This window comes from Schistocerca piceifrons, chromosome X (genome assembly GCF_021461385.2).
Source record: "Schistocerca piceifrons isolate TAMUIC-IGC-003096 chromosome X, iqSchPice1.1, whole genome shotgun sequence".
Classification (NCBI taxonomy): Eukaryota; Metazoa; Arthropoda; class Insecta; order Orthoptera; family Acrididae; genus Schistocerca; species Schistocerca piceifrons.
This window is the reverse complement of record NC_060149.1, coordinates 308,510,582-308,527,185: the sequence shown is the minus strand read 5'-3', so window position 1 is coordinate 308,527,185 and position 16,604 is coordinate 308,510,582. Positions and strand designations below refer to the sequence as shown.

At 39.4% G+C, this 16,604-nt stretch overlaps 1 protein-coding gene across 1 annotated transcript in view; it reads right to left on the bottom strand.

Annotated features, from left to right (window-relative positions):
- Positions 1–394: 394 nt before the first annotated feature.
- Positions 395–16,604, bottom strand: part of LOC124721162 (acetyl-CoA acetyltransferase, cytosolic-like) — a 91,510-nt gene continuing 75,300 nt past the window's right edge. Inside the window, exons 7-9 of the mRNA XM_047245991.1 lie at positions 10,362–10,524; positions 9,443–9,608; positions 395–858 (exon numbers count right to left, since the gene is read on the bottom strand). Of these exons, the coding sequence (XP_047101947.1) occupies positions 9,490–9,608; positions 10,362–10,524 (282 nt within the window). The 3' untranslated portion in view covers positions 395–858; positions 9,443–9,489. The remainder of the gene's footprint in view (positions 859–9,442; positions 9,609–10,361; positions 10,525–16,604) is intronic.

Below are 16,604 nucleotides of genomic sequence, written 5' to 3'. Positions count from 1 at the left end.
ACAAATGAAACGTCAAAATATGTCAAATTCTTGAAAAGCTGAGTACCTAGACATACATAGACACGTAAAACTTCTCTTGTGATTTTCTTGGAATTGCCAGAGGAGTGCACCTTACTATTTGCACATTATGTTGTTTCAGTGGCCTACTACAGGCATACAAAGTTTGAAGTAAATACATGATCCCAACATCGTGGCCTCCCCTTGTAAGATAATGTGTATATGTGTATCCTGGTTGACTCTTCCCTTCATGATAAAAGCTATGAAGTATGATAAACGAATGATTGGATAGAATTCTTTGGGAAAAAAAGGTAAAGTATGATCTTGAAATCAAGCAATATATTTCAATAACTTGTGGGACCAGTGGTGTCAGACATGTGCAAAAATAAATCATCAATTTTACATTACACTGAATTATTTATTCACCTTTAAGGATTTTCATTATTACAGCTGATTTTCATAAGATCAATTGTCTCATGAATCATTAGTTTTCACTTCAAATAAATATAATTCATACACCTATAAAAATATTACCCCCAAAAACAAAGTACACATGAATGCATACTGCATAGACAAAGCACAGGGTTTTGTACACAAAACCTTTCTGCCACATACAGTCTACACAATTCCTCTCACTGATCCAGTATAAGTCAAAGACTGTACAAAAAAATAAAGCTAATTTCTTGTATTTTCACACTGTCATAAATAAAATTTGGTACATAAGAGGCCAACATAACCAATAAATGCTATTTAAGAACCACGATCCATAAAAACTGTGCACATATATAGAATATACTACCAATTTTCTAAAATACGTATGCCACAAACCTTATTGTCGAAAAGGAATGGTGTTATAAAATCCTGAAACAAACATAAAAACATTAATAGTCAAACAATTATAAAATGTATGAGTTAATTTTACTTAGATGAACTCCGCTACTTTATACGTAATTGATGAGATTACAATATAAAAATTTTTTAGATTTTTAATATTGGGAACTGAAAGAAGCTGAAGATTTTTTTCAATAATAGATACACCGACAAGTTGTGAAGCTTGAATAATGTCCTTGTTTCTTGCATTTGGGACACACAATAATGCGTTTATTAGAGCCTTCACTAAAACAGCCTGAGACCAATGAGATTCAACTGTTCAAATGGCTCTGAGCACTATGGGACTTAACATCTGTGGTCATCAGTCCCCTAGAACTTAGAACTACTTAAACCTAACTAACCTAAGGACATCACACACATCCATGCCCGAGGCAGGATTCGAACCTGCGACCGTAGCAGTCGCGCGGTTCCGGACTGAGCGCCTGAACCGCTAGACCACCGCGGCCGGCAGATTCAACTGTTAAAAGCGAAAAATTCTAAAAGCAGAAATTCCAAAACTGTCACTCTCTTCTTATTCATTCACACTGACTTCAACATGATATTCAAACAAAGAGTAGGTAGAATGATTTCACCTGTCTGCACTAAACTTTGCAGTTAAAACATTGATAGACTGATGGGGGAAAGTGTAAAAGAAGTACTCACGCAAGTGTGACTGGTTGATCATTAGCAACACAAACTGATGACAAAGCTACTATTCAGTTTTATCATGTTAAATCTGTACACCAATAGCACTGCAGATTGGTGGGGAATACTGCCCATTTGATGTTATATTCATTTTAGACTTAGTTTCTACAGCAGGTGGTACCATTTTGTTGACAACTTTTAGTTTTTGAAGGATGTTCACACTACGGAACTGCTCAGCGCCAATTTCTAGATCATTTAAAATAGTCTCCAAGCATTTCAAACTGGATAAACAAAGGTTCTGTAGTGTTTCCAAGGGAACCTTATACCATTTTTCCTACAAATAGTCACACATTCAGGTAAGGATGATGGAGGTGGATGGTCATTGAAGGGAGAAGGAAGGAGGACTAAGAGTTTAACATTCTGTCGACTGTGCAGTCATTAGAGATGGAGCACCAACTTGGACTACAAAAAGATGGGGAAGGAAACTGGCCATGCACTTTCCAAAACGAAACATACCAGCATTTGCCTGGAGTGATTTAGGAAAAGTACGAAAAACCTATTTTGGATGGCTGGACAGGGATTGTGCTTTCATCCTCCCAAACATGAGTCCAGTGTGTCACTGAAGAGGATTGTGGCCATGATCAGGCACCCTTCTCTCCAAAGCAGAACACAAAGGCTGGATAATATCAAGATCTAGTGACTGTGGTGGTCAGGGGAGATGTGACAATTCATCCTCATGCTCAAAAAATCAATCCCGAGCAATGTAAGCTGTGTGAACAGGGGCAATGCCATCTCCGATCACATCCCCATTGGGGAACCAAGACTGTACCATAGGATGGACCTTATCAGCCAAAATGGTCACACAACCATGGCAGTATTGTGATCTTGCAGAGTAAGTATGGGGATCCATGGAATACCATGATATGGCTTGCCAAATCATCACTAAACCCTCACCATGTTTCACTCTTTGGACACAAACAAGCCAGAAGTTGGAAACAGTGTGAAACAAGACTCATCCAACGTAATGACTTTCTTCCATTGTTCTATAGTTAAGATTTTATGGCTTTGGCATGATGTTTTCCTGCTACAGGCATTTTCATCACTAATGAGTGGTATTGGAATTCCAGCTTGCCCTGCAACTCCCTGCTTATGAAGTTCCATTTGTATTGTTTTGAGGCTGATAGGGTTTTTGAGTGTCATATTTAGTTCTACAATGACTTTTGCAGATGTTGTGCTCTTATTACGGCCACAATCCTCTTCAGTGACACACTGGACTCATGTTTGGGATGATGAAAGTGCAATCCCTGTCCAGCCATCCAAAATTAGGTTTTTCGTACTTTTCCTAAATCACTCCAGGCAAATGCTGGTATGCTTCCTTTTGGAAAGTGCATGGCCAATTTCCTTCCCCATCTTTTTGTAGTCAAGTTTGTGCTCCGTCTCTAATGACTGCACAGTCGACAGAATGTTAAACTCTTAGTCCTCCTTCCTTCTCCCTTCAATGACCGTCTATCACCATCACTTACACACTTTTGTCCCTGTCGTGACTTTGCAGATGATGTTTTCGCACTCTTCCTGCATGCAGCATAAATCTTTGATATGGTGCCTCTTGAGACAGTTAACACTTCAGCTAACTCGGTTATGGAAGCACCCACCATACGAGCACCAACAATTTGCTCTGACATGATGCACTCATAACTACACAGAACACTGTTCTGACCATGATTGATACCTGCAACATACTGAGGATATTTCACAGGTGCTGTTTGGGGTCAAATACAACAGCACAACCTGCAAGCTTGCCTAACATCTGTATTTACATTCAAACATGCACATCTTGCAATGCTTTTGTAGTTTCGTACAACCCACAGTTATGCCATAGCCAAATGTATTCATGTTGCTGAACACCGTCATAAACATTTCTCAAAAGTAGTGACTGAGGACACTGTTTTACATTTGCATAATGTTTCTACTTTTCTGGTGTGTAATGCATTTTGATTTGGCACTTCACTCACTGCAGTCATTATTTTGATGTCCCTACAATGGCAACACACCAGCTGGTATCCTGCAATGTGATTTAAACAACAATTTTGAAACATTTATGTCAAAACAGGCAGTCTTTTCCAATAAGTGCTCACAAGTAAATACATGTTTAAGAAAAGATTAAATATTCATGAACTTACTTTTATTATGTAATTGACAATATATTTATCTTTAGACCAAATTTTGAAACATATTCTGACCTTCTGTTGAAACTAGCCATTTTCTAGATACTCCATTGATATATCCTAACAAATCTCATTGGGCATATAATGTGGCACATCATAGCAATTGACAATAGTATAATACACACCAATCATTCTGCTGATGACTCATCTCACAATGGACATGGTTGAGACTAGACATGAAAGTGATTAATGTAACTTGCCAAAAAACTTTCATCCAACATGTTTGAAGTTTTATATAATTTTGTTAGTTAACCTGAATGGCAAATATCCATATCATAACTTTCAGTTCAATTTGATTATAATTTTATGATATTACCGATAACTGATACGCACTTCATAGCTGTAGCTATCTTCATCGGATACGTCAATTAGTGCGACACTATTAGTTGCTATATTACCAAACATTTCAGTGATCACTATCACCATGTTTCAGCACTGCTTTTGCAGAAGCACAAAACATGGGTGTGAAACAAAGGCTGAGCTTGTTCCCCGCACCAATATTCTCCCTGTGACTGTCTAAGTGTTCACTTTTTGACTGTTCATGATTACTTGCTACATTAAAGTATCTGCGCAATAGAAATGAAATGTGTGTAAGTAAGCACTGTAAACTTTTCTTTCGATGATGACTATGACTAGGTGCAAAGGTCTGGTAATCTCATGCACTTAAGCAGGTATATGTATACATGTTTGTGTTTTTCTAAGTTTTTTATTATTTTCTGAATGAAAAAATTTAACAGTTGTTACTTATTCCACATCACTGAAGGCCACTGTACTTAGGACCTGTGTAAGGGACATATAGGATGTCAGTGTCCTGTAAATGTTTATTGAGCATTTTTTCTAAGGATCTCCTCACTATAAGAAATATTTGAGTTTTGTGTTTCATTAATAATGATGATATCAGAAGTTTGTTCATGCTCAAAGCACAAGGATAGGGATGGAAACTGGCCATATTCTTTTCAATGAAACCATCCCAAAATATGTCAATCAGTTTACAGAAATCCTTGAGAAGCTAAACCTGGACTGTCAGACAGGAGTTTGAACCCAAACTTTTCCAAATGAACGTCCTGTGGTGCAACCACTGCACCATATGGCTCAATTCCTCAGTTTGGGTCGGAGAATTGAACAAAGTTTGTGATTCTATGGAAAGAACGGAAAATCTAATCTAATTTCATCTTCTGAGTAATCTCTATGGTGACTGCTTCTCACAGTGGATATATGCAGCTGAGTGAATCTGGATTCTATCTCTGAAAAACTGATTACATAGTTGCCTCAAAATAAATTAATACTGCATTGCTATCAGTCCAAAAATTTCTCAGAATTTCCTAATTTAAAAAGGCAAATGTCTTAATTTAACTCCAATTTCCAGAATATTCTTCAAATTAGTGCCCTCAGACTTCTACATAGCAACTGCAGTGATTTTCTGAATTTTGGAGGCACTGGTAGGAGGAGTCCATTTGCTGTAGGATGTTCAATTCTTGTTTTCAATCAATTTTGACCTCTTCAATGGAGATAACATTTTAACACAAATCATAAAGGGTTAGACCATATGAGCAGCTGACAGTGGTCACACTGTCTTCAACACTGAGTCAAAAAATAAGCAGTGTGTTGCACAGGTACAGCATTCTGTTCAAGCAACTGCTTTTAGTTGTTATATGTTTCAGGCCACTTACATTCAACATATTCCCTGAATATCCTCAAACTGCAATGTAACAACATGGCAAGCTGAAATAAGTTTCTTCTAGACAGTTCCACAAATGATGGGAAGAAAACGTGATAGTTCAATGGCTTTACAGTCTTTACCTGTCTGCTTCCTGTTCCCACACATATCTTCTTCATACACTTTTACAATCAGTTCAGTATTACATGACAGTCAAGCAAAATTTTTGCCATCCTCCACAAACTCTCAGTCGTTTTTGAATTTTCTGAACGGTCAGTCAAGTAGAATACAATATGGCTTACACACTAGAGTGTATGTGCTATTCATCCAAAATTACCAAATGTTACTCCTGTTAAAGACATGGGAAACACAAGAAAAACTAAATCACTTTATGAATTTCCTTATAGTGCCTAATAAAAACTAATTTTTTAAATTATCTATATAATTTTTAAAGAGACAGTGGACTCAGTCTATGAGAATGTAAAAACTCAAATTTTTCCTAGCATTCCTGATGTGACTTGTGAACAGAATAAACCTACAAACAGAGGCTGTTGAGTTACTTGGTCAATGAGAATGATTTTGAAACTTCTTGGCAGATTAAGACTGTGTATCAAATCTAGACTTGATATTGGGATCTTTTCCTTTCACAAGCAAGTGCTCTTGGCTGCCAATGAAGGGCAAAGATCTAGAGTTCACGTCTCGGTCTGGCACACAGTTTCAATCTTCCAGGAAGCCTTCATATCAGCACTCACTCCACTTCAGAGTGAAATTTTCATTCTGTGAATTAAATTAATTTCCTTGCTTTCTGCAATCATCAATAGTCATCACTATTTCACTGGCAATGGAGTGACTGTTTTATCATGGATAAAGAATGTATAAAGATACCAGGGGAGAGTTTGCTATTGTTATGTTTACATTTACAGTGAAACCAACCCCGCTTTTACACTTTTCAAGGGACAAGGTGTAAAATGCGGGAAATAATGTTTAAAGCTGTAAAAGTTACATATAGGATATAACATTGCATTTTTGCACATTATGTATTGCATATGTACATAACAGGCATCAAAAGACTTGTCTGGGACGTGTTTATTATCTAATAAAAACTGCTGATATAACTGGAACTGATGGTTTTGGAAAGCCAGCAGCTGTCATTCATTATTTAAATAATGAAATATTGCACTAGCTACATATTTTTTCAGGCTTAGCATGATGCATTTCGAGAATTTTTTCTCGTTGTCAAATGCAAAAATGTATATAAGTTTTTGTGTGCTGTTTGAATATGTGTTATTCTGCCTCTCATGCACTGTAGTCATCTTTTTGATGTTATCAGGCACTACACCTCCTTAGTTATGCAGAAACCCCCTCCCCCCTTACACACACACACACACACACACACACACACACACACACACACACACACACACACCTCTCACTGTTTGTGTAACATCACAAAAAATACATACGAAAATACTGCACTTGACAACGAGAATAAATTCTTGAAAGACGTTTTACTCAGCATGGAGAAAAATAATAATAATAATAATTTTAAAAAAAAGTAACCGGAATTGTGTTTCAACTAAAAACATTTGAGCAATGCAATGTGAATGACTGTGTCAACTAGCGCTACAAGTGGCCAAAGGCCGAAACACGCTAAATATGGTTCGACAAAGGTGTCACGATGATCACAACAATCACAAAACTGCATTTGCACGGTAAAGACAGTGTGGAAATGGTTGTGATTGGTCATGATATCTTCATTCAAATGAACCTAGTTACTCCCATCAGCCATCACTCGAAGTAGAGCTTGGCATTAGCGGGAGATATTGGCATGAGTTGTTTCAACTTTTACATGTTTACTAGTTCAAATCTTCTGAGTAGAGTGCCCTGGTGTCAAGAAATTTAACCACATAATACTTGTAAACACTACTGGACAGTCAACATCATGCCAGTGCCAGTTTGTTTCCTCCATGAATATTTTTTCGTAGCGTGTAAATCGCTGAAAATTATAAATACGTTGAGGCAAAATCGGGTGCAAATTAACATTGTAGACATAGAAAATTTGACAGGAATGATAAAAAAAATGTCAAACGGCAGGAAAACAATAATTCCGGGAACATAAAAGTGGGGTTATAGTGTACTTTACATCAAGCAACGTGTTTGACATAATGACACCATCTACACATTAAATTTTGTATTTTCTTTCTGCTGTTATACTCAAGCAGTCCAAAACTGTATCTATAAACAAGTGTTAATTTTAGTCAGATGTTACTGTTAATGGGATTGTTGATATCGTCTCCAGTGTTTACTGTACAGACAGCCACGTCAATCGACTCTGTTTGCATTTACAATTGCACTTACAAATCCTACTGTTCACTGATCATTTTATTAGCTCAGAGCTTGCCTTTTTACATATGTATGATTTGCGATGCATTAAGAATGCAATGACGAGACACTATTAAACATGACAAAAAATAAAAACACACCTACAGCCGTCCTTATGATTTTATTTTATTTTGTCGCTACCAGTTTCGATGCTTCATTGCGTCATCTTCAGGCCGTTTTGATGTGGTACAGGTTGATATGATCCCCATGCATAACCCATCAGTTGCCAGCATTACTGGATTCACAGATAATGTGTCAACACTCCAACCATCAACTGTCAACTGGCGCTTGGTTGGAGACCTGACACATTATCTGTGAATCCAGTAATGCTGGCAATTGATGGGTTATGCATGGGGATCATATCAACCTGTACCGCATCAAAACAGCCTGAAGATGATGCAATGAAGCGTCGAAACTGGTAGCGACAAAATAAAATAAAATCATAAGGACGTCTGTAGGTGTTTTTATTTTTTGCCATGATAGTAAACGGCCATCGTCCCAGAGATGTCCTGCAAAAAGAATAAACATACACAAGACACTTAACCATGACCTCAGACTGACTGACTTCCTTTGTCAGATTTTAGTTAGTTTTAATGTTTGATTTCAACAAATTTGAGCTGATTAAATGTTAACCTAAAACAAGATGGACAGAAAACATCGCCCATGCAGCCTCTTTTCTTACTGCTATGGGTATGGCCAGAGAACAGAGTATGTCTGCCCTAAGAAGCCAAGATAGCAGGACATGTGTATCAGCTTTTCTGAATAACTATAAAGGCACACTGATGAAATGACAGAGCTCTTATCACATGTACAAGTACAATATGTCTTTCCAGTTTCTTGAACATCAGTGACTCCAAGAAGTCTCCGATTTCCCATTCACACTCCTTCCCTCCTAAACTAAATCCAATATGTTCCTGTCTACAGAGTTTAGATTCGTTGAGGTTGTTTTCCACTATAGTGTACAACCAGTGGTTTGATCTTCAATATTCTAGCCCTTGCTGACCATATTTTCTCTGCTGTCAATATGAAAGATTGAAGGTGACTGTTTCTATGTATGTGATTGTGTGACACTTACTGGAATATTTCCTACAATTGCAAAATTTCCACATGTTTCAAAAACCAAAGTTCATTCTTGTGATACTATCTATTCTGACACAAGCTAGGTGATGGTTATACTTCCAGTGACTTTGTAACTTTGACATAAAGCTTTGAGAATCTCATATAAAAAATAAAAGTGGGCTTCACATAAGTGCTGCTTCTAAAAATTAAGTTCTTTAATCATTAATGAATAGTTATTTTAAACTTGGGAAAAGTTTGCAGATTTCTGTACAATACAATCGAGAGTGACTCTGAACAACTGCATGTGTATTACTTTTCATATTGTTGAATGGTATATTAGTTCTGCTTATTATAAAAATAATCATCATTGTGTGTGGATGTGTAAGAAGGGGAGGAGGATTGTGCTTGTGTGAATGAGAGGGAGGGCTGTCTGCTGCTGTGCCTGGCAGTAGCAAATGCTGTATTTGTTTTCCTTAAATGAAATGGCACATTCACTAACTCTCGCAAACTGTTAGGAGCCTACAAATAAATTTAATACCTGTGTTGATGAAAAAATGAATACTTCCAAAAATTGATTGTTTTGATGGTACCACATAATTTTACTTACCTACAAAACACATCCTTCTCTTGATTATTGCCAAATCTGCCATAATCTCAGCACATTTCAATGCCAATAGCAATACCCATTCCACCTCCAATACAGAGAGCGGCAACACCTCGCCTGCCTCTGGTCCTTTGAAGAGCATGAAGTAAAGTCACTATTATCCGTGCTCCTGAAATGTATATCATCACAATTATAGCAGATTTCTTCAGATAGTGGATATCTAACGCAAGGTAAATGAATGAGGTTATGTTAAGGCATTATCAAGCTAAGGGACTACAATAATGATGGATTGGTTTGTATTATAGTTATAGATGATTTAGCTTTTATGAGTTATACATTCCACTACCAATATTACATTTTTCTCTAAAGAATGTTTTGATTGGTCTACTTCAACTACATCTCTGTACTCCCTGTCTATTCCAAATATTATCTACTTGACAAAAATAAGGTAAGGATTTGCCCATGTGACATCAATACACATGCTGCCTTCATTATAGTGCTTAAAATCTGCACTGTATGAGCCATATCTCTAATATGCAAGTGACAAATGTGTGCAAATTGGATCAACCATGTGTTATAATGATTCTGTGCTGACAAATTATTTCCTTCAATGATTCAAAATATTGTTCTAGTAATGACGCTGATTTTGCACATAGTTAATAATATGGTTGTCACTTGTTGGCAAGCAGGTGTATAAAACATTCTTGAAATTGGAGCCATAGTCGTTATCTACTAATGACTAAAACTCAAATCAGCTCCATATTGTGACTCAAATTAACGGAAGAAGACAATATTAAATTTTAAAGCCAGTTTTACAAAATAACATGCCACCGCTGACACAATGGCTCATACTCATGCAGTTAAGTAGAAGAGGTTGAGTAGAAGCATTTACAAATAGAACATCTTGAAAGCAAGTACATACCAGAAGCCCCCAGTGGATGCCCTAGGGCTACTGCACCACCACTAACATTAACTTTTGCTGGATTAAGACCCAACTGCTTCAATACTGCTATGGCTTGGCAAGCAAAGGCTTCATTTATCTCAAACAGATCTACATCAGATATGCCCCAGTGTACCTTCTCTAACTAGAATGAAGAATAAAACAACACTTTAGACAAAAGCAGTCCCCTTTTCACAACACAGTGTTCTCCATTAGTAATTTACTACAGGAACTTCAAACAAATAAACAACATCTGACAAACCAATACTGATACAAAAATACAGAGACACAGTAACAGCACAATAATACTGTGGACTTCACACAGCACCAGAATTACTAAAGCTCAAAGAAATGCCATTATCTATACAGGGTGTCTCTCCTAAGACTCAACTGGCACATTTTCTCTGGTGTTTCAACAGATATTTGCAATTTTGTTTCTGTGCTATGTAACTGGAGCCAGCCCAAATGAAAATGTTTATGTGAAGCCCAATTTTGGCGGAAAGTGTTTGCTAGTTCGACTTACAAGCAAAATGAATTTTAAATCAGAATTTTATGTGCCCATTTGACAGAGTGGTCCCAGGTTAGTCTAGTCTGATATTTGTTTTATCAGTATGTGTTAACACAAACAGTAAAACACAAAGAATAAGCAGAAATCAAGCACCTACTCAGTACTGCAACATGCTTGGCAGTAGCAGTCAGTGCATGCCAGGGCAGTGCTGTCACTGCAGGAGTACTAGTTACTCTTCGAGTTTTACTGTCCCTGTTAATATATAACAACAAAATAAATATCGCACTACACTAATCTGTGACACTCTATCAAATGGGCACATAAAATTCTGATTTTAAAATCATTTTGTTTGTAACAGGAAACAAACTGATGTTTTCTATCTTCACCAGGAGTTACTTGAAAGAGGTGATGAGCACTATTTGTTTGGGCTGACTACAGATACACAATGCAAAAATTAAATGGCAAATACCTGCTGAAACAGCAGAGAAAATGCACCTGATGATTCTTAGGAGTGACACCCTGTATTAAATAATTGCCAAGGGATGTAAAATTGGAAAATACTACCTATAAAACTAGGAGAGGAGCAGACAAAGGGTAAATATAGCCAACAGGCTGTTCCAGGTCTAGTGCCCACTCGGTGGCAGCAGCGGGCTAGGCAGGTCAGGGCAAACACAGCTTACAAGTGGGCAGTCAAGCAGACATGACGAGACATACTAGATCGTACTACATGGCCGAGAGTCTGTAGCTGCACCTGCCTTCTGATGAGCTGATGGGTGCCCTTGCCTTATGGGATAGTGCTGGAAAAGCCTGGGGCAGATAGAAGGGGCAGTTCAGCATAAGATATGGGGGATTGTAATGTTGGATCATCAGATGGCTGATTTAGTAAATTTTGGGCTTACAACCATGCAAATTCCACCTCTCCCACTGGTATATTTGCCATTTATCAAGAGTCTCTTGGTTCACTCCCAGGTGGTCTGGGAGATACACAGCCAAAATATCAGTGGAAGCGGAATTTACACAGCTACATGCTCAAAATTTGATTATTCATGATGCCTTGAAAAGCTGAAAATGCACATCCAATAATTAGTTCAGTATCACAATGTTTTAATAAGAATGGTCATATAGGATACGCCTATGCCCCTGCTAGATGGATTGAACCTATTGATACTTGTTGTTGGCTCTGTCTTTTGATGCAATGATGATGTACTCTTTTGACATCATATGTGTGCAAATATAAATAGAACATAACATTGAAAATTATTTGCATTCATATTATTTTCTAGAATACATACTATCATGTAATACTGACCTGTAATGTGCCCTGAGGTCTAGGTTAAGTTGGAAACTGACAGTTTGGTTCCAAGTTGGTGAAGTTCGCAAATTAGGATATGAAACATTAATTGTGATGAATGTATAATTCAATTAGTGGTTTATATCCATTCTTTTGATGGATTCATGTTGCAAAGATGTTGGATGCTATTGGCTGATTAAGTATTTCCACCCCTGCCTTCCTTTGATCCAATAACCAGATTACCCTGGTGATTAAACACTCTACAATGAATGTCTTAAATGCTGTTACAGTTGCTTACAAGCTGCAACAGCGTGCAGAACATGATGCAAACTGTACACTTACAGTTTATCATGGAATATACACTATGGTGCAACTTATAAGCAACAGTGAGAGCATTTTAAGCGACTGATGGGAGAGTGTTTAATTGAGTGGCCATACTCCACATTGTTGTACAACACATCTGAATGGAAATGACAAGACATTAGAAAGATGTAAAGAGATAGAGAACAAGTGTACAATGATAAAATGAAGACAGGGCAAACTACACTATTACACATTATTTGAAGTTCCAACCCACAAAAACGTAGATCCCTCAGTGCTGACACATGTAACTATGAAGAATTTTATGTTGTGCATTTTAACAGATAAATGATCAGCAGTAGATTATTAGTTGACACTGGTCAAAACTTGCAAGAGTAATAAACTGTAGCACTGAAAGAGAACAACGTGGTAGTCATCTAGTTAAAGAAACTGAAGAAAACTTGTATTTCTTTTGATTGCATTTCTGGGATGCAAAGCAAAAACCTTCTTCATGTGTTCAGCATTTTACTGCTGAGTCACCTAACGTAATTTCTCAATTACTAGAGAAAGGAGTTTAATTAAAAGGCTCTGTTACAATTTTCCACAGCAGAGAGGAGACTATTATGTAACATCTATCACATTAAAAAAAGTTTTGAAACCTATGCAGTCAGCACACCAGCTACCAAGAAGAAATGATACAGACCTTTCACACAGTAAAAGGGTAGTAAATGTCTACACCAATAAGAAATATCTCACATCACGAGTGCAACCTCACTTACTGTAGGGGAAAAAGGTTTCTGCATGACATGCAACCTAAATAACAAGATTTAAGTTAAGCATTTAAGCTGTGCCTGCTGTCTGTTAGTTCCAAGGAAGGACATTGCCCAAAAGCTTAGTTACAATATAAATCTAACTAGTGTGTATTTGTCACTCAACACCTCATCTACAAGAAGAGTGGTCACCTTCACTCCCTATGTTGTTAGTATTCTTTTTACGACTTTCCAGTATCATTAAGCTAATATTACTGAGATAATATTTTCTGTTTAGATCATCACAAAAGTATGGAGAAGGGCTCTACGTTATGTGGCATGCACGAACTACACCTTCCACCTTGACTGATTAACAGAAGGAGGTTATGGGACTAAATGGCGAGGTCATCAGTCCCACGATTCCAAAGCTCCACACAGAAGAGAGAGGGTCCACTAAAAGTGGACGGATCCAGTCAGAGGAGTCAAACTATAAAACAAGGAAGTTAAAACACACACATTAGAAGGTATAAAAGGGTACCCCCAACTCTAAAAACTGGGAAAACGGCGGGATGAAAGAGCGGTCTTTACAAGAGGGAGTGGTCATGGGTCCCAGATCAATAAAACGTGAAGAGACACCCCACCACAACCACCCTGCCCCTGCTCCAGGAGTAAAGCAAAAAACTTATATCTGAAGATAAAAACCACTTTCACAGAGGAAACAGAGGACCAGATCTACCATCCATGAACAGTCTGCTAAAATTAAATTTATGTAATCTGGAAGACTGTACTTAGTATGAGGGACCAAAAGAAGGGGACATTCCACTAATATATGGGATACCGTCAGTCTGCCTCCACAACCAAATTGTGGGCGTAGTTCGTTATGTAAGAGGAAACAATGAGTGAGTCTGGTATGACTAATGTGTAGACAGCATAAGACAGTGGATGACAGTGGACTCCCAGAGGAGCAGAAGAAAGAGTGCCAAACCGCAGTAGACTCCTTGATTGTGTGAAGTTTATTACTGAGAGCAGTAGTGCACCAGATGTCATTCCAGTTTTGGGCAACATGAGATTTCACTCAGATCTGCATATCCGGAGCTGGAATCATGAAAGGGAACAGGTGGTAAGTATCTACTACTCTGGCTGAACGGTCAGCCAGTACATTCCCTGGGATGCCCATACGACTTGTGACCCAGAGAAAGACAACTGAGCAGGCGGCACAGCCAAGCACAGAGAAAGGGTCATGGATAGCAGAGACCCAAGGGTGACGAGAGTAGCATCAGTCGATAGCCTCAAGGCTGCTCACGGAGTCGGTACATTATAAAACACTGTGGAGGGAGACCTGAGAAACAAAATGGAGGGCCCTGTTGATGGCTGGTAGCCTTCTGTGAACATACTAGAGGATCCCAGCAATAAATTGTGTTCTAAGCTAGGAGGAGACGTGAAAGAGTATGCCACCTTATCTGTCGTCTTAGAACCATCAGTGTAGAAGATGGTGGCAGCCTGGAACTCTGCAAGGATGGAATGTACAAGATGCTGGAAAACCATAGTGGTGACAGAGACCTCAGCACCCTGGACTAGGTCGGTCCTAATACGTGGTCTAGGCACCACCCGGGGTTGAGGGGCGAGGAGGAAATAGACAGGGCACATTCCAGTGAGTGGAGATAGATATCCCAACAGAGGGGAAGAGGAAGTGAGATGCATTCCAACTGGCAATCCCACCTGAGGACAGTTAACAGGAGGAAGACATGCCTCGTTTGCAAAGAGGTCCGGGTATATGGGATGGTCAGGAAATCTGTGAATGGTAATTGCATAAGAAACCAAGAATTGGCTCCGTCGTATTTGTAGAAGGAAGAACCCCACTTCTGCAAGGAGATTGTCAACGGGATTAGTGCGAAAGGCACCAATAGCCAGACGCACCCCACAGTGGTGAACAGGGTCAAGTATTTTCAGATTGGAAGGAGCCACTGAGGCCTATACTTGACAACCATAGTCTAGTCTGGACCAGACCAGAGCACAGTAAAGATGCAGAAGAGTAGCATGGTCTACTCCCCCAGCAGTGTGGACCAGGAGGCAGAGAGCATTTAGCTTCCGCATGCACATAGTCTTCAGGTGGTGAATAAGGGGTAGCCACATCAGCTTTTTATCAAAAACAAAGTCCAAGAACACCAAGGAGCTGGTCACCTAAATAAAGTTCTGGATCAGGGTGTACTGTGGGTCACTGATAAAATTGTATTACCCATGTTTGGGGGGAAAAATCTGGAAGCCATGGGAGGCAACCCATGCAGAGGCCTTTTTTTTTGGGGGGGGGGGGGGGGGGGGGGGGGGTTTAAGGGTGCTCAACTACTGAGGTCGTTAGCGCCCAGTCACAATTGTTAGAGCACATACAATCTAGTAAAACTCAAGGGGGGGGGGGGGGGGGACACCAGAAAGTTCTCACAAAGATGCAGATAAAATAAGTGAAAGAGTTAGATGTCTTTGGATAAGCCAGTCAAAGTAATAAAACGAAGAACACGAGCAGCTGCTCGAGCGTCATCAGCTAAAATATCCTGTAAAGTAGATGGCAGAGACAGGCCAACACGAGATTGACTAAAACGGGGACACGACAATAAAACATGGCGCACTGTTAATACATGACCACAAGGGCACTGCGGGGCTGGGTCACCGGAGAGCAGGTAGCGGTGGCTAAACCGACAATGCCCAATCCGCAACCTGGTCAGAAGGACCTCTTCTCGCCGAGATGGTCGGGAGGAGATTGTCCAAGCAGTTGGGAACAGTTTTACTGCCCGGAGCTTGTTTCCTTGAAGTGAGGACCAAGCATCCCACCACAACGACACAAGCCTCTTACAAACAACCCCACTAACATCAGATGACGGGACACAATGGGAGGCTGGCCGAGGCAGGAGGACTGCAGCCTTGGCTGCAGCATCAGCAGCCTCATTCCCAGGCACTCCTACATGGCCAGGAACCCACAGAAAGCTGACAGGAGAGCCACCATCAGCAAAAGAATGGAGGGACTGCTGGATCCGTTGCACCAAGGGATGGACCGGATATGGAGCTCCAAGGCTCTGAAGAGCACTGAGTGAATCAGAGCAGAGTACATACGATGAATGGCGGTGGCGGCGGGCATACTGAACGGCCTGATGGAGAGCAAAAAGCTCGGCCGTAAAGCTGGAACATTGGTCGAGGAGCTGGTATTTAAAGGTGACGGCCCTGACGACAAAGGCACAGCCGACAGCATCGTCAGTTTTGGAGCCATCAGTGTAAATAAAGGTGTGACTGGCAAGTCGCGCACGAAGTTCGACAAACCGTGAGCAATACACTGCAGCCGGAGTACCCTCCTTCAGGAGCGAGCTGAGATCGAGATAAATATGAACCGG